The sequence below is a fragment of the Lepidochelys kempii genome, chromosome 1, assembly GCF_965140265.1.
Source record: "Lepidochelys kempii isolate rLepKem1 chromosome 1, rLepKem1.hap2, whole genome shotgun sequence".
Lineage (NCBI taxonomy): Eukaryota > Metazoa > Chordata > Testudines > Cheloniidae > Lepidochelys > Lepidochelys kempii.
Genome location: NC_133256.1, coordinates 11,742,863 through 11,764,988, shown reverse-complemented (window position 1 = coordinate 11,764,988; position 22,126 = coordinate 11,742,863). Strand labels below are relative to the sequence as shown.

At 50.1% G+C, this 22,126-nt stretch overlaps 1 protein-coding gene across 1 annotated transcript in view; it reads left to right on the top strand.

The window, feature by feature from the left end:
• The first annotated feature begins 1,844 nt into the window (after positions 1-1,844).
• The window catches only part of ARHGEF17 (Rho guanine nucleotide exchange factor 17), a 238,479-nt gene continuing 218,197 nt past the window's right edge, over positions 1,845-22,126 (top strand). The window contains exon 1 of the mRNA XM_073329132.1: positions 1,845-5,738. Coding sequence (XP_073185233.1) covers positions 1,845-5,738 — 3,894 coding nt within the window. The remainder of the gene's footprint in view (positions 5,739-22,126) is intronic.

The window sequence follows — 22,126 nt, the reverse complement described above, 5'->3', positions numbered from 1 at the left end:
TTCTAGTCATCTACCCTGGCCTCCTCTAGGTCCTTTAGCCATGTATGCAAGACCCTCTTCCTTTGTATCTCTCCCAACCTGGACGAGCCTTCCTCTGCCCCCACCAGTTCATTGATGCTACCCTTTTCCAGTCTCAGCTCACAGCATTTCAGCCAGGGCGGCCCATGAGAACTTCCCTGTTCACTTCGAGGGGAAGTTCAAGCCCAGAGGGAACTTGCGTACCCACCAACCAACCAAAAAAGGAATAAAATAAAGTTTTATTCTAATGATTGCCGTCAATGGGCACTTGCTGAAGGCCTCCTTGTTAGGTGCCTTTGTATGGATTTAGGAGCCCAAATTCAGACACCTTTTTTCAAAACCTTGGCCATGATTTTTGTGTCTCTTAGCTACAGACATTGTTATTATTTGTCTTGTAGGAACACCTATGAGTGCCAGCCACCCCATTGTGCAAGGCGCTGTACAAACACAGAACAAAAAGACAGTCCCCCACCCCCAAAGAACTCACAGTCTAAGTCAATTATTGAGCTATTAGTATTAGTAATATTCATTTGCATTATGGTAATACCCAGCAGCAGCATTCCAGACTGGGAGGGGGGGGTGGCGGGGGTGTATAATTATATAGCAAAAGCTAGACCAGGCCCTGAAAAGCTGACTGTGTATGTATAAAAAAAGCCTTTTAAAAAGGCACAAACAGAGTTCATTGCTGATTAAAAGCGGGGGAGGAGAGGGGGACATCATGAAACTGTCAATGTCCCTGGTTCTTCCCTGCACTTGAAACCTTGGCAGAAAAACGTCATCAGCGTTTCCAAATCTGAAAAGTCGATTGCTTTCTCAGCTGCCTCTCCAGGCACTGAAATCAATAGAAGACAGGAACCTAAGACCTCAGGCCTTTTGATTGTTTTTATGTTTAGGGGAAATCCACCCCATGAAAACAAGCAAAAGGCCTTAAAATATGTAAATTCTTGCCCTGTCTTCCTGAAAGGCTCAGAGAGAAGTTAGAACAAAACAAAACCGACAAGGGGCTGGGTAGTAGATCTTTAAAAAGCGTTATATCTGTAGCCAAAGCAGATCCAAAAGATGTAACCTGTGAATACACTGGAAAATAAAAGGCAAACCGGGGACTCATCGTTACCGTATTTCCTCTCTCCTCATTTTCTTTTTCTGGTAAAATTACCCAAGCCATGTTCCCAGACTTTCCTTCAGAGACCACCCCCTCATTTCAAGAAACCACGCCTCTCAGGGAAAGTTTATTTGACTGCAAGAGAACAAAATAAAGGGAGGGCGACATTTAAGCCCCAAAATAATAATCGAAAAGAGAAGGGATGAGGACTTGCCTCTAGGTTGCAAGGCAAGTGGGCCGCTTTGGCGTCTGACCAAGAGATGCCTTCGGATTCCGTGCGGCGGGGAGATGTCGGTGTGGCGGCTGGGTGCAGGGGATGAAGTCGGATTGGAAAGGGGGCCACTTCCTTTCACCGAGCTGGAGCGGCCGCTGCCGCGGGGAAAGTGCCATTGAAGTTTGCCGCCGGCTTTCCCACCCCAAAACGTCGGGCTGCCTGGGAATCGCCTCGGAACCGGGGGAAAGGGATCAAGCCGCGATCCGGGGCTTTGGGGAAGGGCGCGTTTGCAACCTCCCCCCCCCCCCCGGGGGACTTGCCGTGGGAAGTGGAAGTTGCCTCCGAGTTTGCAGCGCCGCGGGGACCCTGGATGGCGGAGGGCGGCGTGCGGGGGCCGGACTGCTCGCCGGAGCGGGCTTAGGGCTGGAGCAGAGGGGAGGGGAGGAAGGGGGGCGGCCGAGAGAGAAGGGGGTGGGGGGGTCGGTGGGCTGAGCGCGGCGTGTATATACAATGGCGGAGGGGGAGGCCGAGGGGACAGCTCCCCTCTGCCGGAGCGTCTCCTTCAAGCGGCTGGAGCGGTGGCTGGAGGCAGCGGCCGAGGGGGAAGGAGCCCGGCCGCCGGCTTGCCAGTGCCAGCCCCCCGGCGCCAGGGCGCAGCAGCCGCCGCCGCAGGAGCGGGACTCGCCGCAGCGCCGCCGGCGATCGCCCTCCAGAGCCGCCTCCAGCGGCCTCTCCCGGAAAGTTTCCAAGCTCGCGGCCGCCGCCGCCGCCGCCTGCCCCTCCCCGGAGCTCCGGGGCAGAGCCCTGCGGAGCCTGTCCCCGTCCGTCCGCCAGCTCTCGCAGCGCTTCGACGCCGCCGCCGGGGCCGCTCCCCCGCCCGCCCCCCGCAGCTCCCAGAGCGAGGAGGAGCCGGACGAGGACGGGGCCACCTGCTGCCCGCCCCAGCCGGGGAAGAGGGAGGCTCGGCCGCCGCCCGATGAGGAGGGCGGGGGGCCGCAGCGCAGCCAGGGGCTGAGCGAGCCCCCCGAGGCCGGACTGGAGCCGGGGGGGCTCTGGCCCAGCGTCACCGCGATGCGCAAACTCTTCGGGGAGAGCTTTCGGCGGCCGCCCCCCGGCCGGGCCCCGGAGGAGGAAGGTGGGGCCCGCTCCCCGCACGGCGGGGCCGGCAGCTCGGCCGCCGCGGGGACGGGGCTCGGGGCGCCCCGGCCGGGCACGGACAGCCCCCCGCTTCCCAGCAGCGGCCCCGCGCCGGCCAGGAGGGAGGAGGAGCGGCCCCGCGCCGGCCCCAAGCCGCCGCCTCCCCCGCCGCCGCCCCGCAGCTGCGTGCCCTACCCCGGCCTGCTGCGAGCGCACCCGCTGCCCTGCGCTCCGGCCGGTGGGGAGGCCCGGCGGCAGCCGCAGCACCAGCCGGCTTGGGATAGTTTACATTCCTGGCATAGTTCTTCCAGACCACAGGCTGCCCCCCCGCCCTCCACCGCCTCCTCTGCTGCCTGCAGCCCCCTCCCAGAAGGGAGCTCCCGCTGCCAGGACTTGCTGCCCGCTCACGGCTTGCCCTTCCCTGGCAGCGCCAACAGCAAGCATGGCCCCTCCGGGGGCAGGCCCAGGTCCCTGGAGCGGTCCTCGGGGAGCGAGGAGGAAGGGAACCAGCTGGTGACCCCCAGGAAACGCTCCGTCCGGAAGAAAAAGAAAGACCTGGGCCTTTGGGACCATGAGTCCGACAGCGACGGGCTAGCGGGAATGGAGGCTGGGCCAGGGCGGCCCCCGTGGACTCATGAGGTCCTGGCACACCTGCCCCTTCCTGCGAACGATGAAGCCAAGCCGCCCTCGGTGGCAAAGAGGCTGGCAGCGGCAGATTGCAACAGTGGGAACACCTTTGCCGCCCTGCTGGGGGAAGCCAAGGCAGCGGGCAGCGTCGAAGGGCACCGGCAGTTCGTGAGGGGCATGTCAGAAGGCGTATCTGCTGCTCACTTCCCGCTGGCCGCAGCGCCACCCATACCCCTGGTCTCCCGCGTCTCCAAAGTGAACATCCCGCCTTTCGGGCCGAGCCCGTGCGGGTCGAGAAGCAGCAGCAGGTACTCGAGCACCGAGACCCTGAAGGAAGAGGACCACTTTGGGCCCTGCTGGCCCAGCCAAAGCCGGAGCTTCCAGGGGGGCCTTGGCATGTACAGATCCCCCAGCTTCGGCCACAGCGACAGCCTCTCCAGGCTGCAGCAGCAGGTCCGGGTGCGTCCTAAACTGCCCATGGGCATCGGCAAAGTGAAACAGGACCCTTCCAGTGAGATTCTGCTCCACTGTGGACCTGAGGCCGAGCAAGCCAAGGACAGGAAGTCCATGTCCAATCCTGACATAGCCACTGAGACGCTGACTCTCCTCAGCTTCCTAAAATCGGATCTCTCCGAGCTGAAGGTGAGGAAGAAAGGTGGCGGGGTCAGTGACCAAGAGGAAAGGGCCTTCAGCAGTGGCAGGAATGAGAACTACCAGAGCCCACCTGGGCACCAGCTGGGAGGCAGAGGCCGAAGCGTGGCACAAACCCCGAATCGGTGGGCGCTAGGTGGCCGCCCAACTCTCAAAGACCTCACCGCGACCTTACGCCGGGCCAAGTCCTTCACCTATTCTGACAAACCAACGCCACGCAGGCTCCTCCTCCAGAGCTCCAGGAAGCAAAGCTCCTCAGAGCTTCTCCTGGCCAGCAGCAGTAGTGACCATGACAGCGTGGTTTCCGATGGTGATGCTGGCCAGAGAGGGGATGTCGATGGGCTCCCGGTCGTCATCCAGGATCAGTATATTCAGGAAGCACGGCAAGTCTTTGAGAAGATAAGTCGGATCGGCTCCCAGCACGACTACGTCTTTGTGTCAGATCAGAAAGACAGCGCAGGTGTGAAGTGTGGCGAGGAGTTTACAGAGAACCAGAAGGCAGCCAATGTGGCCCTTCTGGGGAGCAAAGAGCATGAGCAGTGTCTGAAGAAAGCAGAGTCTGAAGAAAACCTCTACTGTGAGAAGTCCATGGAGGAGCTCTCGGGTCATGAGTCTAGCATGACCGATGAAGGCATCGTGACGGAGCCTGAGGTGGGTCCCACCAACGCTGCTTATGGGGAACTCTGTGAGACTGTCGCGGCTTGGACACCGGCCAACACCAGCCTAGGGGAGGGCGACACTGATCGAGTGAACAGTAAAGAGATTCTTCTTCCTGGGCTCACAGCGAGAATGAACCACGAGGGTGCTGCTGTTGTTGATGATGCCCTTCCTGGTAAAGCCATGGCCCAAGGGTCCTTAGAGGCACCTTCCACTCCAAGCACCCTGCGGCGCCGAAGGAAGTTTCCCTCTGTTGGCAACAACTGGTCCGATTCCAGCAACGGGGAATCCAATGGCGAAGCCTACAGATCCCTAAGTGACCCCATGCCCCACAGGAGGTGTTCGATCACAGAAGAGACTGAGAACTTCTCAGTGGACAGTAATCTCCTAGGGTCCCTGAATTCCAAGGCCGGTGTCCCAGAGTCTTTGGCCATGGCTCTGTCCGAGTGCACCGGCAGCGCTGCCAGCGACCTGTCAGTCTGTAGCGATGGAGTCAAGGATTACAGCACGGTGATCCAGAACATTGTTAGCCAGCCTGGTGCCATGGACAAGGTGATCGACGAGAGGGGAAATGGTAAGACAGTCAAGAAGAAATCGTTCAGTGACCCCAGCCGTCGCAGTGAGTTGGCCAGCGCAGGCTTTGAGGGCCCCAGTGAGCCAATCAGTGAGATGGACCAGACCATTCCGCCTTCCAGCAGCGAACCCATCCTCTCCGAGCAAAGGGACGAGGTGGGAGAGCTGGAGGAGCTGGGCCAGGAGGTTGAGAAGCTGCGCTCTCAGTCTGAGCACATCCTACCTGCAAAAGTAGGAGGCCACAATGCAGGAGAGGCAGCTCAAAGCTATAGCTTTGACCCCAAGCTGGCGGAAGTCCTGTCCCCCAGGATCATCAGGCGCAGTTCCAAGAAGCGCACCAACCGGGTGACTCACCAGGAGAATCACGAGACTGCATCCTCTGCCACAACTCCTGCTAGTACCCTGGGTAGGTCCAGGCCTGCATCCAAGCATGTCCGGCACGCCAGCGAGCCTGCTGCCTTCCTCCCCATCTCAGCACCTGAGCCTCATGGGTCGCTCAGTCAAAACGTCCATGTAACGGTGCCAGAATCTTCACCTCTCCCCATCAAATCCTACCCTGTCCTCCAAGCTCCATCCTTGGAGGATGTCACCAAGCAATACATGTTGACTCTTAACTCAGGGGACTTGTCTTCTGGTGGCACTGTGGATATGCCCAGGTCTTCGCCTGCTACACCGACTATTTCAGAGCCCAAGCTGCTGAGATGTCCAAAGCAGCAGGAGGAACACAGCCCTAGCAGCACCAAGAGCAAGCCTCAAGTGGTAAGTGCTCCTGGTTTTAAGATGCTCTAGCCTAGGACCTGATCCAAAACCCAGTGAAGAAAATGGGGGTTTATTCATTGTCTTCAGTGAACTTTGGATCTGGCTCTTGGGGGGCCAGATTCGCCTTTCATTAACACTGTTGTAAATCTGGAGGAACTCCATTGACTTCAATGAAGTTACTCCAGACAAATGAGATCAGAATCCGGCCCTTAACTTAATTCACTGCCATCCAAGCCCTTCCACAGGGCAAGCTCCCATTGATGTGAATGTCTGAATTCGGACTCAGTAATATTGTGTAAAAGACACAGGTTCTGGACCTATTTTAGTGGATGACTGTTTTCTTGCTTTCAAATTCAGTCCTACTGTTTTGTCTCTCTGGGATGCTACATAAGGCCTCCGTAAATTGTTGTTCTCTTGGCTGGCGGTGGTGTTTTTTTTTTTTTTTTGCCTTGAATGTTGAACAAAAGTTGCCTTTTTCTAGTCTATAGGGAACTTACATAGCTTTTTCCTTTCATTGTCATCCCTGGTATTCTGCCCATTGTACTGTAGCTCAAGAACACACCCATTGTTTTAAATATATACAGAAATTCCTACCTATGGGAATCCTGTTTAACTGGAATAAATGCAGCTATTCCCCCCCTACAGCTGAGATTCTGTTTGCCAGTTGTTGATCGTTTGTGACATTGCTAAGGGCTTCAGAAATAAACCAGACTTTTTTTTTTTAAGTATCAAAATCAGGGAAAACTAAAAAAAAACAAAAAAAAGTTTGTTGCATATTAATGATAACCAAGGTCAGCATCCTGTTCCCATAGTAATTAAGGAGGATTTTGCCTTTGGCATTAGTGAAAATAGAATCAGGGCCCAATGTTACTACCAGACTGCAAATTGATATTCAGGGAAGTTGATTTCTAGCTACAAACCACATCCCTATATTCTGGTCTTTTTGTTCCCTTCCTGGTTGAAATCTCTGTCGGGGTGGAATTATATGTGAAATACCCATTGCTCCGATCTGTTTGATTGAAATATTGAGTAGATTAAGATGTCTCTGATGTGCTGGAGAATTACATTGAGTGCAGAATAATTTTTCCAGTTGGCATAGGAGAATTTGGAGAAGACTGCCAATCTATCTTGAATCATGTGGCTTTCTGATGGGAGCAAGGGGCTGAGAAATCTCAATAGCAGTGTCTTCTGAAAGGTGCTTTGAAACAGTTCAATAGTATTAAAACAGAATCCGCATTGTGGGCGAGATTTGCAGTCGACTTGATCTAAAGTTCCCTTGAAGTAGCATAGGCGAGTTTTGTTTCTTCTTTCACACCTTTCGGTAACGATCATTGTGGCTGGTGCTGCGGTCTGACTGGTGTCACTTTTTACCTAGTAAAATCTCTTCTTTTGGGGAGGGGAGCAGGGGTGTGTGTGTGCTTTTGCATGTTTTGTTTACGAGAGCTGAATGCCATGTTCACCAGAGCATAAACTATCTACTAAATTGGCAACAACTGTCCTCTTGCTCCATTGTATTTGCCCCTAGTTATGTGCTTTTCTTTTGAACTTTTCTTTCAGTGGTTTTCTTGCAAAGGCGTTTGGGTTTTATTTGTGTAATGTGCTACTAGAATTGTGAGAGCCTGACCATGCCTTACTGATTTATGGGATCTTTACTCATCAGTGTGGAGCGACTGCTACTGATGTAATGCTTTCACTTTTACCTTTGGTGTCTTCCCTCCGCCAATCCCCCCATTTGTTTGCTTTTCTCTACCTGTTGTCTCTCATCAACTGCTTCGGTTGCAGGCCCTGTGGGGCAGAGACTGCCTTTGTAAAGAGGCTGTGATCCCTTGATTGGGGCCTCCTTAAATAACAGTCCAGTGGAAGGGCTACACAATCCGGCCTTGTGATGACTGTCTCAGTCTGAAACAATGGGCAGGCTGGAAATCCCACCTCCTGTGTCTAATGGGCAATTCATTTGCCCATGCTGTCAGTAGTTGAACAGCTCCTCGTTGCTAACCGTGGGCTGGCTCCGTGGCTGGTGGAAATGGGCGTGAATCTATCCCTATCGAGATGTTCATAACTGAGGAGGGGGGAAGGGAACAGTCTTGTCACGTCGGAAAGCTTTTGGAGGAGAAGAGTTTACCACTGTTCTGGTGTGTGATTTATGGATGCTGGTGGATTGCCTAGTCCCACATTGAAAAATTAGCAGCAGCCAAGCAAGAAGTGACCGGCAGCCAAGCTGCTGGACTGGGACAGATAGTTGTCTGTAACCCTGAAAGGTCATTGCTAGGGAATGAGTTTCTCCTTGATACAGTGAGGAGCGGACACTTCTCTCTGTCCGAGTCACCTGACTGGGAAGATCCAAGGAGTCTTAAGTCTTGTCAGATGTTTCGGTTTTGTTTGATCTTGGCAAGTGCGGCGTGGTTTGTTCTGTTTCTTTGGCAATGGATGGAAAGGAGCAGGGCTGGTATCTGCACTAACTGGAGCAGTCTGTTTTTCTGAAAGAGACTGAGGGAGCTGGCACTCCCTTGACTAGTGTCTCATTGAATGAAGTGTGTGTGCACAGGTGCGCATAGAAGAGAGAAGGATGGATGGGTGACTAGAGAGGATTCTTACTGGATATCAATTTTTACTTGAGTTGGGCTCAAATCAAAACCCCTGATCCAAACAACCCTCAACTTTGGGCAAATCCAGACCCAGATCTGGACTTTTTCTGTGACCCACCTTGCAATAGTGGGCCAAACCAAATCACCCCAGCTCCAAACACCCTTGTGCCTTAGAAAAATTTGGATCTTGATAAAGATCCAGATTTGCATCTGGCCCTACAATGAGTCTGGACCAAAACAGCCCTGATCTTTGTATCTTGGGCCTTCCTCTGAGTTTTACCAACAGCTGTGTTCAGTCATTTTGAGTTTTGTTTTAGGGACAAGTTTGCCTTGAGCTGAATCAGAAGGAACTCTCCATCCTTCCCCCCTCCTCCCAGCTGCGTTCTCCTTTACCCTGTGTGTTCTTCTGTATTAAACTCTTGCCACTTTTCTTTGCCAGGACTCATTCCAAATTATATATATGTTGGTCTGATTCCTAGAGATTGTTTACGATAAAGGACCTGCAAGGGGGAGTAGCCCAGGCAGCTACAAACAACGGTCTGAAACAAATGATCTTATCTCCAAGTACTGTCTGGAGATTTCAGATTGGAGAGGTTTGTTTTGGGATTGAACCTCGAGGTTGAGCTTGAATAGAAAAGGATTCCTTCACTCTCTCCTGGAGACGGCACATTTGACAGTATCCATACCTAGTTATTACCAGCTGGATCCTGCTAGGTGCTGAGTACCTACGGTGCCCTGTGAAGTCAGTGGGAGTTAAGGGCACCATGCCCAGCAATGCAATCCTCTTTTTTCATAATATTATCCAGAGATCAGGACAAAAACCCTGTTCCAGCTGTTTGTGCTGGATGTCCCAGCTGCTTATAATAAATTCTAAGATGGGTCATTTATGGGTGTCTTTATAAGGAGCCGTAGTGACTTTAGAGACGAGTAAAGGAGCCACAAGGAGTGAATTCGGGCCAAGGTCCACAAGGAATTTAGACTCCTAACTTCCTTGGAGCCTAAATACCTTTGTGGATTTGGGCCATAGTCTCCAACCCTTTGAATGGCTAACAATAATAGTACTTATTTTCTAAGCACTGGACAGTCTTTGAGCCCAGTCCATTGTTCCTTGGGTCCCCAGGCCTGCGACTGACCTCAGTATGCAGGATTGGGCCCTGAGACTAATTAAGCCTCACAACACTGCTGTGAGGTTGGCAGGGGGAGTTTTATTATCCCCATTTTATAGATGGGAAAACTGAGATTTGTTCAAGGCCGCAGAGGGAGTCCAATGCCAGCACCCAATTGAGAGCGCAAGGATTCCTAGTGCCCCGGTCTGTGCTCCAGCCAGTGGAGTCTCATCTTCTGTCTCCCATCTCCCCGGCCAGTGGTGGTGCTTTTCCAGCAATTGTTGCTTTTAACTTCACCCCTCCTGGGCCCTGTTGCCCGATTGCTTGTGTGCTATGCCCAGGGTCAAAGCACCCCGGCAATGAGAGCAATTTGCGTCAGATCTGCAGTGTGGCTCTGCTGCCGTCTCTTGCCCCAAACTCAGTGCGGTGCTCAGACAGGCTCTGCGCCTATCTGGCAAAGTGGGTGCAGCCAGGAGGGAAGTAGAGTGGAGCCAAGGGGCTGCTTTAAGGCTACATGAAACAGTCAGGGGCTGCTTTAAGGGCTCTCCATGCCCCCTCCCATGTCATCTGCGGGACAGTGGTGTGGGGGAACTTGGTGTTCTCTATAGTGATGCCGGACATGAGAAGAGGTGGTGAAAGGGTGAGCTGGGCCTTTAAGGGGATCAAGTCCCTGCTCTGGCCTGGGCCTAGAAATAAAAGGCAGGTCCTTTTTCCTAGTAGGTAGGAGATTTGGTATCTGAGCGACATTCTGGGGCCAGTGTGCCAAGAGGGAGCTAGGAATGGGCCACACGAGGGGCTCAGTAAAAAGGGTCCAGGAGTCAGGCCAAAGTCAGAACGTGGCCAGGAGAAAAGTGAAGCAGAGTGGGGGTTTATGGTGTAGGTTCCCTGGGCCAGAGATTGGGGTAGAGGGCGAGCTTGGCTCTCCCTATCGTGCCACCAGTAGGAAGTGGAAAACCCCACAAGCCAGGGTAGGAAGCTGTGGCCTTGGGAGGCCAGTGTCTATGATGTCGGTGAGACCGATACTGGAACACTGTGGACAGTTCTGGGGTGCACATCGTGAAAAGGATGTTGGAAAATTTGGAAAGGGTGCTGCAAAGAGCCCTGGGAGTCATGCCAAGGCTGGAAAAAATGCCTCGCAGTGAGAGACATATGAATCTTAAAAAGAAGATGGAGAGGTGGCTTGTTTAGTGTATCAGCACCTTCATGGGAAGAAAATACCAGCTAGCAAAGGGCTCTTCAGTCTAGCGGAGAAAGGCAGATCAAGAACCAATGGCTAGAAGCTGAAGCCAGACAAATTCAGGGCAGTAATAAAGTGCAAATTTTTGAACAGTGAGGACAGTTAAACAGAACAAGAACTAGAACAAACTACCAAGGGAAGTGGTGGATTTGCCATCTTGTGATGTCTTCAGATTGAGCGGGCGCTGTCTTTCTGAAAGGTCTGCTTTAGTCAAACACAAGTTATTGGGCTCAGCGCAGGGCCGACTGGGGATAATTCTACGGCCTGGGATACCTGCGACCTGGGATATATACAGGAGGTCAGACCAGATGATCTAATGGTCACTTGTGGCTTTAGAAATCTGAGTGCTGTCACATCTGAGCGATAGGGTTGCCAGTTCTGGTTGGATGTATTCCTGGAGGTTTCATCACATGACTTAATGACAGGTTTCAGAGTAGCAGCCGTGTTAGTCTGTATTCGCAAAAAGAAAAGGAGGACTTGTGGCACCTTAGAGACTAACCAATTTATTTGAGCATGAGCTTTCGTGAGCTACAGCTCACTTCATCGGATGCATACCCTGGAAACTGCAGAAGACATTATATACACAGAGACCATGAAACAATACCTCCTCCCACCCCACTCTCCTGCTGGTAATAGCTTATCTAAAGTGATCATCAAGTTGGGCCATTTCCTGCACAAATCCAGGTTTTCTCACCCTCCGCGCCCCCCCCCCCCCCAACTCACTCTCCTGCTGGTAATAGCTCATCCAAACTGACCACTCTCCTTACAATGTGCATGAAAATAACAGAACGCCACTAGCCATCACCTTCAGCCCCCAACTAAAACCCCTCCAACGCATTATTAAGGATCTACAACCTATCCTGAAGGATGACCCAACACTCTCACAAATCCTGGGAGACAGGCCAGTCCTTGCCTACAGACAGCCCCCCAACCTGAAGCAAATACTCACCAGCAACCACATACCACACAACAGAACCACTAACCCAGGAACCTATCCTTGCAACAAAGCCCGTTGCCAACTGTGCCCACATATCTATTCAGGGGACACCATCAAAGGGCCTAATAACATCAGCCACACTATCAGAGGCTCGTTCACCTGCACATCCACCAATGTGATATATGCCATCATGTGCCAGCAATGCCCCTCTGCCATGTACATTGGTCAAACTGGACAGTCTCTACGTAAAAGAATAAATGGAGACTGGGAGTAGCTAAATCATTATGCAAGGTAGCCTATATCCCCTTGTTTTTTTCTACCCCCCCCCCCCGACGTTCTGGTTAAACTTGGATTTATGCTGGAAATGGCCCACCTTGATTATCATGCACATTGTAAGGCGAGTGGTCAGTTTGGATGAGCTATTGCCAGCAGGAGAGTGAGTTTGTGTGGGGGGGGGGTTGAGAAAACCTGGATTTGTGCTGGAAATGGCCCACCTTGATTATCATACACATTTTAAAGAGAGTGGTCACTTTGGATGGGCTATTACCAGCAGGAGAGTGAGTTTGGGGGGGGGGGGGGGGGGCGGAGGGTGAGAAAACCTGGATTTGTGCTGGAAATGGCCCAACTTGATGATCACTTTAGATAAGCTATTACCAGCAGGAGAGTGGGGTGGGAGGAGGTATTGTTTCATGGTCTCTGTGTATATAATGTCTTCTGCAGTTTCCAGGGTATGCATCCGATGAAGTGAGCTGTAGCTCACGAAAGCTCATGCTCAAATAAATTGGTTAGTCTCTAAGGTGCCACAAGTCCTCCTTTTCTTTTCACATGACATAATGTCAATCTTTCATTCCTGGAGACTCTGGGACAATCCTGGAGGGTTGGCAACCATACAAAGGGAGAAGCAGACAGACCCTCAGCAAAGGAACCGTGTAATCAAGACCCCAGTTTACTCCACTATAACCTGCTGACGTTAGTGACACACACCCACCACATTTGTGTTGTGGTTTTTCCCTCCTCTCAGCCTCTCAGCACTGCTGGGAGAGCGTGAGCTGGGGTGAAATCCTGGCCTTGAAATCCTGGATTGACCCCTTGATTCTTGTCCTCCTTGGGCCTCCTCAGCAGAAGGGTTTGTTAAGAGCCGGCCACCCAGCCCTTTTGACAGTGGGGCAGCAGGAGAGTCGCGGAGCCTTGACAACCAGTAAGGACCCATGTGATGAGAAGAACCCAGACCGAGTTTGCAGAGCAGGCCGTTGTCTGGATCCCCGGGGAGTCGGGGTGACAGTCGAGAAAGACAAGTCCCAGCTCAGACTCTGATGGGGTGGCAGCTTAGGGGTTATTGCAGGTTTGGGAGCTTACACCTTGGGAAGCTGTGGTGCAAGTTCAATGAACCGCTGTGGGGTTAGCACGGTAGCTGCCCCGATGCAAAAACCCCTACGGCGGACAAGCCCTGCGTTCAGTATGATCTCCCAGGGCTCTATATTTGGTGGGGTTTTTTTGAATGAAGTTTTCCCGTGATGTGTTTCAATAGACGGATTTCCTGAATTGCTTGTTGCATCACTTCTAATGCTGCTGCTTGCCAGTCCTGTGATTGCTGCCTGCAGGATGCGTCTGTGCCCTGACATGCTTAAGGAGCTCGATGGCAGCTGTCAGATCAGGGAGGGAGCTATCAGTCACGACCACTCACAGATCCAGAGGTTTGGAAGTTTTCCTGGCATTGGGGGGAAGCAATTAATTATTCAGGTGCAACTTGGAATGAGGAGCTAAAGGGGAACTGCAAAGATAGATAAGGAGTTGGTGAAAAGAAAAGGAGGACTTGTGGCACCTTAGAGACTAACCAATTTATTAGAGCATCAGCTTTCGTGAGCTAGAGCTCACTTCATTGGATGCTGGTGTTTACACTACTTGAGCAATGAGTGTGGAATGCCCTGGCTGGGCTAAAGCAGGCAGAATGAAACACACCCACCAGGTTAAGAGGAGCATTCTGCACAACTAATCAAGAACTCCCCTCGAGTGTTTTTCTTTAGGATCCCCCAGCTGGGAAGATAGGTATGATGATCCAGATCTTCAAAGATATTTAGGTGCCTAACTCCCGCTGAAGGATCTGAGCCCATGTTACTAGAATGGGAGCAATTATGCAGCCACCCCGTCTAGTGGGTAGTCCATATAGGAGATAATGGCCTACTACAGCTAGCTCATGGAGTTACTCCTTTAGTTCATGTGGGAGGGGATCCGTGCTATGGCACTGAAGGTCTTATGTTCAGACAGTGGTGATGGCTGGTGTGCATGACTGGTGTGACCCAGGTGTTTCTGGATGTCTGAGCAAACTCAGACTCAGCTGAGCGTTTGTCCAGTTGTCCACCGAGTGCTTCCTAGACCCTACCTAAGGGATCGGGCAGTGGATAGCTACAGTGGTGAAAGGAGTCAGACAGTGGGGACTGTGTGTAATGGGACAGGGATTTGGCCTAGGGGAGGGCCAGATGTCGTGGTGTGCTGGGAGCAGGTCAAAGGAAGGCATTGAAGAGTGTGCGTGTGAAGGGGGAGGGGCTTTTTCATTTTTGCAGGAAAATTGGTTCACGCTAGAATCAGCAAGAGAAAATTGACATTTGTCTAAACACTAATGAAGCGATGTTTTGTGAAGGGATACCATACAATGTTTCTCTTCATGCCTCAGACTAGATAAATAGAAAATCCCACACCAGATGTTCTGTACAGCGCAATTGTGAACACCTAGCAACCTAGTCAGCAAACCGTCAGAAGGAAGCACTCTCTGGAGTTGGATTACTCACCGGGTTTGTGTTCCCTCCCCGCCAGTTTGACTTTTTTTTATTATTTGTGAAAAATAATTTGAAGAATGCTATGTGATCATTATAAGTCCAAATGCTGATTCAGTAGAGACGCCTCTACAGTAGAGAACTGTTTGGGCGGAAGAGAAACTGGAAGGGAAAATTGCAGCTCCTGTGTGTTTGCCTGAGTGCGTTTGTACAGCCTTCCTGGGAGTCATTTCATTTCATTACGAGCCTGCTGTTTGTAGTCCAATTCCCTGAAGTTATTGAGTAGTTTTCTTTGCAAATGAATGTGATTTGTGTTACTGGAAATATTACTAATAACAATGCTTTTCATCTGAGAAGTTGAGTGCTTCATAAATATTAATTAAGCTTCATGTCAGTTGCTAGCCTCTTTTTTCAGATGCAGAAACAGGGGCACCGAGAGACCGAGCGATTAGGCCAACATCGCACAGCAAGTCAGTGCTAGAGTTGGGAATAGGACCCAGGAGTCCTGAGTGCCAATCATTTCCTGCTCATCATTAGACAACTCTATACTGCATTGCTTGATAGACTTCAGCTGAGGAAGTCTGAGATCCTAATGCTAGAGATGGAGATTTTTAGAACCATAAGAGGGACCTTAACCTTGAATCCTAATTGAAAATCATGTCGTAGTTAGGAAGTAGCTCTGTGCACACTTCAATACGTTCAAATCTGGCTGCTTTCCCCAAACGCTCACATGCTAACACCATCATCAAGGGTGAGCCCTGGAAAAGCACTCTGCTGTTGGATTCTGGCATCCCCAGAAGACACTGATTTGAGAAACCGAGTTTGAGTTGACAGGTCTGACCAGCTCCCTGAGTCATCTGGGAGGTAGTACAGTCTAGTGGGCAGAACTTTGTGCCTGGCCATCAGGGCTCCCATCTTCCATCCCAGTTCTGCTGCTGGGTGATTTGAAGCAAAGCGCTTTTCTGCTCTCCATGCCTCAGCTTCCTCATGTGTAAAGTGGGGATAATAAAACTGGCCTTGCAGGGGATTAATTAACATTTGTAAGCGGCTGGTGAAAAGTGCTATTTAAGTGCAAAGTATTCTCCTTTGTCAGCACAGCCTGTTATTAGTAACACACACAGTATGTAGGCTCAGAAACATCATGCAAGTATTTCCAGAATTCTGTTCAAAGAGTCATTCAAGGCTCTTCTCAAAATAAAGGACCCACACTTGCACAGAGAAATTATTTGGTGAGGTGTAAGGTGCAGGCAGTGGCATGGGTGTTCCAACGCACTGAATCCCACCTGGCTGAGGGCGCTGTGCTGATGGAAGTCGGCCTTCAGACAGAGTGTAAAATGGAGATCCCGGCCATTAAAAATCCTACGGTGGATTTCTGGCCCTAGACTCCTGGCCAAATATATTCAGATATAGGTGAGTCCTTTCTGTTTACCAAGGGCCTTCCTCTGATTTTGGTACAGTTTTTTTCACTTCCTGTCCTAAGTTTGTTGCCCTCTGGCTGGGGTTTGTTGGAAGTCTCCCATCCAAGAATTGACTAGGCCTAGTCCTGTTTAGTTTCGGACTAAATAACTGGTTGTTTCCCGGCACAAGCCAGGCTAGCTGTATGGATTAGTCCCTGCTGTGAAGAAACCTTTAATTTAAACCAGGAGAATAATGTTCTTAAATCACTTTTGGTCTCCTCTGACACAGTGGTTCTTTATTAGTAGTGGAAGTAGACTCCTAAGAAGTTGACGTTTTCCTTGACTTCCTCCTGGGAAGGGAAGCTGCCAGAGGAAGACAATTGCCTTTGATGGTGCTGCTTCATCAAATTGTTATTGGTTAAATATGTTGTTGTGGCTTTTTCTCATACAGAGAGATTTTCTCCTTAACACATGTTGACAATGAAATCTCAATTAACATGGTTCAGTTGATGATAACAGAAACTATGTATCTGGTAAGTTTCCAACAAGTCTATACAGGCTTCTGGGCTTGTTGCTTTAACATATTTAAAGGTGATTTGGAAAAGAAACAAAATTTGGCTTATGTCTCCTTTAACCTTCTTGAAATCATGACACACATATCAATCTGAATAAACGAAAGGGCTTTTTATATTAATTTTAAAAAAAGATTATATATAGAAATGTACATAAACTTTTCATAATACATAAATGTCTCATCATATATTAACCATTTGCTACCTAACCTTAGTTATACTGTAAACATTTACTTATATGTAATATGAATGGTGAAAATATAAATCAATTATTTGTATGACACAATTTACAAACAAAGAAAATCGGCGTATAAAAATCCACCTAATTCAAGAAAAAATATGGAAGTAAGATAAAGAATAGAAGGAACATTCAGAGAAGCGGGATAGAAATGGGAAGGGAAGGAAGTGAGTAAAAAAGCAGGGGAGGTGATAGATGTCAGGCATTTAATAGGATCATTCAGATAGTTCCACGAAAGCATCCCATATCTCTGAGAATCTTTCTTGGGTATTTCTGGTATGGTATACAATTCTTTCCATGGTGGCCAAACTGATGATGTCTATGCTAGGTCTTCAATTGTTGGTTGCTTTTTGGATTTCCATTTTTGAAGTATCCGTCTTTTAACAATTATTAGTGCTCTGCTTAGCCAAAGTCTTTCCAATTTATTCTGGGGAAGGGCTTTTTAGTCACTTCATGAAACTCTTTATTTGTTTCTATTATCTCCTGTTAATCTCCAATGACTAATGAGCTATTTGTCAAAAAGAGACCTTTGTTGAGAGTCAACATCTTGCTTCAGTTAAAATGCAGATGCTCAGAGCAGACATCACAGAGACCTCCCAGTGGTCTTGCAGCTGCCCAAGCATTGTACAATATAAGCAAGACAGAGTGTGGGCAGGACACCTAGGAGGAAAGAACTAGTGTGGCTGGGCCAGATCTTCAGCAAGTGCAAATCATTATAGGTCCTGATTTACACCAGCTGAGCTTTGGGCTTTTGAGCTTTGGGTATTCGCTAGGATGCAGATTGTCACCCTGGTGCAGTGAAGGCTCAAGGTGTGCGGTGGGGTGCCATATTGACTTCAGTGGTTTACACTAGGGGGTGAACCTCCGCTGCAGCCATGTAACCCTATTGACTTCAGCGGGGGTTGCGTGATTGGAACTGACAGCAGAGTTTGGCTCTGGGTCTCTCTGAAAAGCACAGAGGAGAAACTCTAATTTCCTGCCTGTGACGGGGGTAACTGGGGCAGGGATCGGCAGAGTGCTCCTTACCTTGGTTGAACTTTCAGGCTGCCGGACTAAGCAAAGTGGGTGCAAATTTTTCCTTTTAAGGGCAAAATTTCAGCTGGATCTTTGAAACTCTCTCCTGCCTTTTGGTCTCTTTGTGCCGCAGCCATAACATAACTTAAAACAGTATTTTATTTCTCTTTGATTTATTATATATTGGAGCAGGACGCGGAGATGTTTTACTTCAGATGGCACCAGACGTGAATTGAGTGGGGTGGAGGGGAGCTCTGGAATGGAGTTGCTTTAATTACAGGACAAAATGCCCAGGACCCGATATAACTTGGCACCATCATTTTGGCTCCAAGGGGAAATGTACATGCTCTGTGACCTGCGGATAAGAAATGATCCCTTTTTTAAAAATCTCAATAGGAAGGGCCAGGGCTGTTCTGTACAGAGTCGCCTCAGATTCCAAGTGACTCGGGTGAAGGGTTTGGAGCATATTAATTTGTTAATCAGTTGGTTAGTCCTGGCAGCGGGAGCCTGGGAGAGTGGGGCTGGACATTTTCCTCCTGTAATCCCTAGTGTCAACGGGGTTTTTCAACCAGGACTGAGTTCCCCTGGGCTGAAATTTCGGTTGATGAGAGTTCAGGCCGGGAGCGAAAAGCATATGAAAAATTAATCTTTGTAACGCTGTCTAGATGCGCTTGTCCCTGTGATCACCCTTGTTTTACACCGAGGGGACGGATCCTGAGCTAGTATAAACTGACCTCGCTTCGGTGTTGTCCATGGAGCAATGACAAGGTAGGGCCAGCTGAGGGTCTGGCCCCAGATCTTCCAGAGGACTCAGGGCTCTATGTGTCAGGGGCTTGTGGCAAAGAGCAGCGAAGTCAGCGGGAGCCATTGACATCCCTGAGTGTTGGATCGTGGCCTCAGTGCTCAGTACCGGCCTTCGGGGCCAGGCGGTGTAAAAAGCTCAGCTATTGTTTAGCCACCTATGTAAGGGCCAGATCTGTACCAGAGCTCGGCACTTGCCGTGTGCGTGTGTGTAAAGCCTAGCAGGTGTGTGTCTGTCTGTCTATAAAGCCTGGCTCTGTGTGTGTGTCTGTCTGTCTGTAAAGCCTAGCTGTGTGTGTGTGTGTGTGTGTAAAGCCTGGCAGTGATGGGTGTGTGCACAGCCTGGCAAAATTTCCTTTAATCCATATTTGAGTCACCAGGTGTCTTTATGCTTGAAATACATGGTCGTACTCTGAAGCACCTGGTCTTGCCCTACTGCCGTCCGCATGGGCAGGGTGCAGCCATGGTGCTGCTGGGCTAACTCGTGTGCTCCTTACCATGGTGTAGAAATGGCGCTCTGCGTGTGCTGGGCGTGCTTCCATGGTGATATAAAAGCAGGTGTGTCCACAATGAGACCTCCAGAGAAACATGCAATGCAGGTGCATGCCTCCATGGGCCGGGTGGGTCTGCGGGGGCCGATCCACCGAGGTTCCAAGGGTCACAGATGCTCAGCGTCTTGCAGCAGGCGTAATGCTAGTCACCCTGATTTCCAGGAGGACAGTGGCCGTCACGGTTTGAACTAATGGATCTTTGCCCAGCTCTGTAGACCAATTCGGGAAGAACAACATTTACTACACTGTGCAGAGAGCCCTTTGCCTGCTTGTGCTGATCAAGCTGCCCGCTGCTTCTGTCCCTGGCCCTGGCTTCCCGCGGCTCACGCTGCTGTTCCTCCCCAAGTCACGGACGCTCACCCTCCCAGCGTGGGAGTGCCCAGGTGGGCCGGCCCAACGAGGTTCTGGGAGTCCTGGATGCGCAACGTCTTGCTGGAGAGACTCGTCATGTGCCAGCATTGGGGCCTTGGTCAGCACGTGTGACAACACACTGGAATTCCACATTGTATAGCGGAACGGGTACGGTGTGGGGAGAATCCTTCACTCTTCTCCAGACTGGGAAAGGCAAGGATGTTGGGAAAGGGAGTGGATCACTTGATGATTGACTGTTCTGTTTGTTCCCTCTGAAGCACCTGGCATTGGCTACTGTCCGGGGACGGGATACTGAGCTAGAGGGACCATTGGTCTGACCCAGTGTGGCCGTTCTTATATTCTTATTCCTAGCCAACTGCAAGCTCTGCTCTTGGGATCTGTCATTCATCTCAGCTTCTGGCTAGTGGCTGACCTGACCCCTCTGGTTGGTAGAAGTCAGGGGAAAGATCTCCCTTCCTATCCTGTCCCTTCTACTCATCTGCTGACTACCAGGAAGGCCTGTCGCTACTTCAACCCTCCCCCAGACACCCTTATTTTTGGGTCCTCCTTGTCAGTAGCCTCAGTGCCTGTCTGTTGCTCAGAGCTTTCCCAGGTAGCAGCAGGATTAAACTAAAGGGGCTGTGAGAGCAGCAGCGAAACTAGCCAACATCTTGTTAAAACCACACTGCTACTGCCTGGGAGTGCTCCGAGCAGCCTTTGTGGCACTGCATTCTCTGTCTGCAGACTCAGGAGGACAGCATTGCACTGGCTCTCCTTCAGACCGGTCTCTTTGTAACCCTTAAGGGTTAGAAGCTTTGTCTGTGTACATGGACGTTTATTTGGTAGAAATTGACGGCTGAGACCCCACCACTTCCCAGAGAAAGTTTTGTACTGCCCACGGCCAAGCAGGTACATGGATCATTTACACCCCGAGGAACAAGGTGGTGAACAGTACGTGGCCAGTTCTGCACTGGGTGGCACAAGTGTTATGTTGGTGTCACTCCACTGGAATTAGTGCCGTTACATCCTTGTAAAACTGGCATAAGAGAGTGGAGAATCAGGCCCTAAATGTTTCCAGCACTGTGCTATTTTGTTTAGATGAATATTAATCCGTCATTATTCCACTGTAATACTGTGGCTCTGACACTACCAATTTCCCCTCCCAGTTACCCCAGTGTAACTTCATTGATTATAGTGGAATTGTCCGTGAGTAACCGGCAGTGGCTCATTCTGCTAACATTGTGCCAGGGTCTCCTACCCTGGTGGCCAAAACTGGCTCTCTCTTTAAAAAAACCAAGCCAACCATTATTTAATGTCCCCTAGATCTGTAGGGGAAGCTGTAAATGGTGACTGACGACATGCAACGGTCTCTTTCTGCAGCGTAATTAGTTTTCCTGGGCGCGTTCCAAAACTTCGGCATGTTGTTTTTGGAGGGGTTTGTTGTTGTTTTTTTTTTCTCAAAAAAAAAAGACCAGACTTCTAAAGAATCCCTGTATCAGAAAAGCTCCTCCTCCACTTGTTTAAAAATGCGCATCAGGTTTGTATTTGCAGGAGAGCAGTTAATTTTACAAGGCAAATGTTGTTTATCCTACTGGACCAGGCTTTTGCTCAGGCATGCACAATGTAGGCCGTGAGATGAAATAACGCTTTCAAAGACAAAAACAAAAACAGGAGCGGAGGGAGAGAAATCGTTTGCTGATTCCATCAGAACTCACTGACTGTCTGGAACATTAGCAAACAAACACACACAATAGCCAGGGTGCAGAATAACATTACGGAGCTGGGGCACACTTCAGGCTCTGCAGATAAGTAAAGCCAGTGGGGGCTGTTCGTTACAGGAAGGGCTGTGGTTGGTGGGGGCAGCCATATGACTTACGTGTATGTTGGATGTACTGAGATCTGATCTGCATTGTGCTAGATGCTATACATATATATAGTCAGAAACAGTCCCTGCTCTGAAGAGCTTGCAATCGAAATAGGCAGGGGACGGATGATTACCCTAATGTTACAGATGGGCATCTGAGACACAGAGAGATTAAACTGACTCGTGCGTGGCCATAGAGGAAGTGCGGCTGAGTCAGAATGCAGCTCTCGGCCATAAACTGGCGCTGGGTGGAAAATTAGGCATGTTCATTGACATGCTCTTAAGCAGGAGCTGTATTAAATGGAAAAATACTGACTCAAATAGCACCTGTCCGGAGCAGGGCAGTCATGGGAATGTAGGCACAGCACAATCCTCCCACTCTGTGCTCAGGTCGCCTAGTCTATTGCAGGACTAGATGGGGCTCAGAGAAGGGTGACAAGAATGATCAAAGGCCTGGAAAAACTCTCCTAAAACACTGGGACTGTTACCTTAGAAAGTAAATGAATAGGAGGAGATGGGATAAAAGTCTATAAAAATACTGAATGGCTGAGAGAAGGGAGTTTGGGAGCTTCTGGTCTCCCTGCCTAACCAGAGGGCATTCTGTAAATGTCCAAACTCAGAACTATGGCAAACACTTTTTCACACAGTGTGTAATTAGACTGCGGGTCTCATTGCCACATGATGTTGCATCCAAGAAATTAACCAGCATCAAAAGGGATTGGACATTGATATGGCTATCAAGAATATCCAGGGCTATAATAGCTAACGCTAACAAAAGTTTTGGAAGGGATATTAAACTTCCTGCCTCAGGACTTTGTCAATCCTTAGTTATTAGAGACCAGGATGAGACCTGATGTCTGGGGGGTCAGATTCTCCCCCATTTGCTACTGTGGGACTCTTAACACCTTCCTCAAAGCATCTGGCACTGGCCACTGTTAGGGACAGGATACTGCACTGGAGGGAT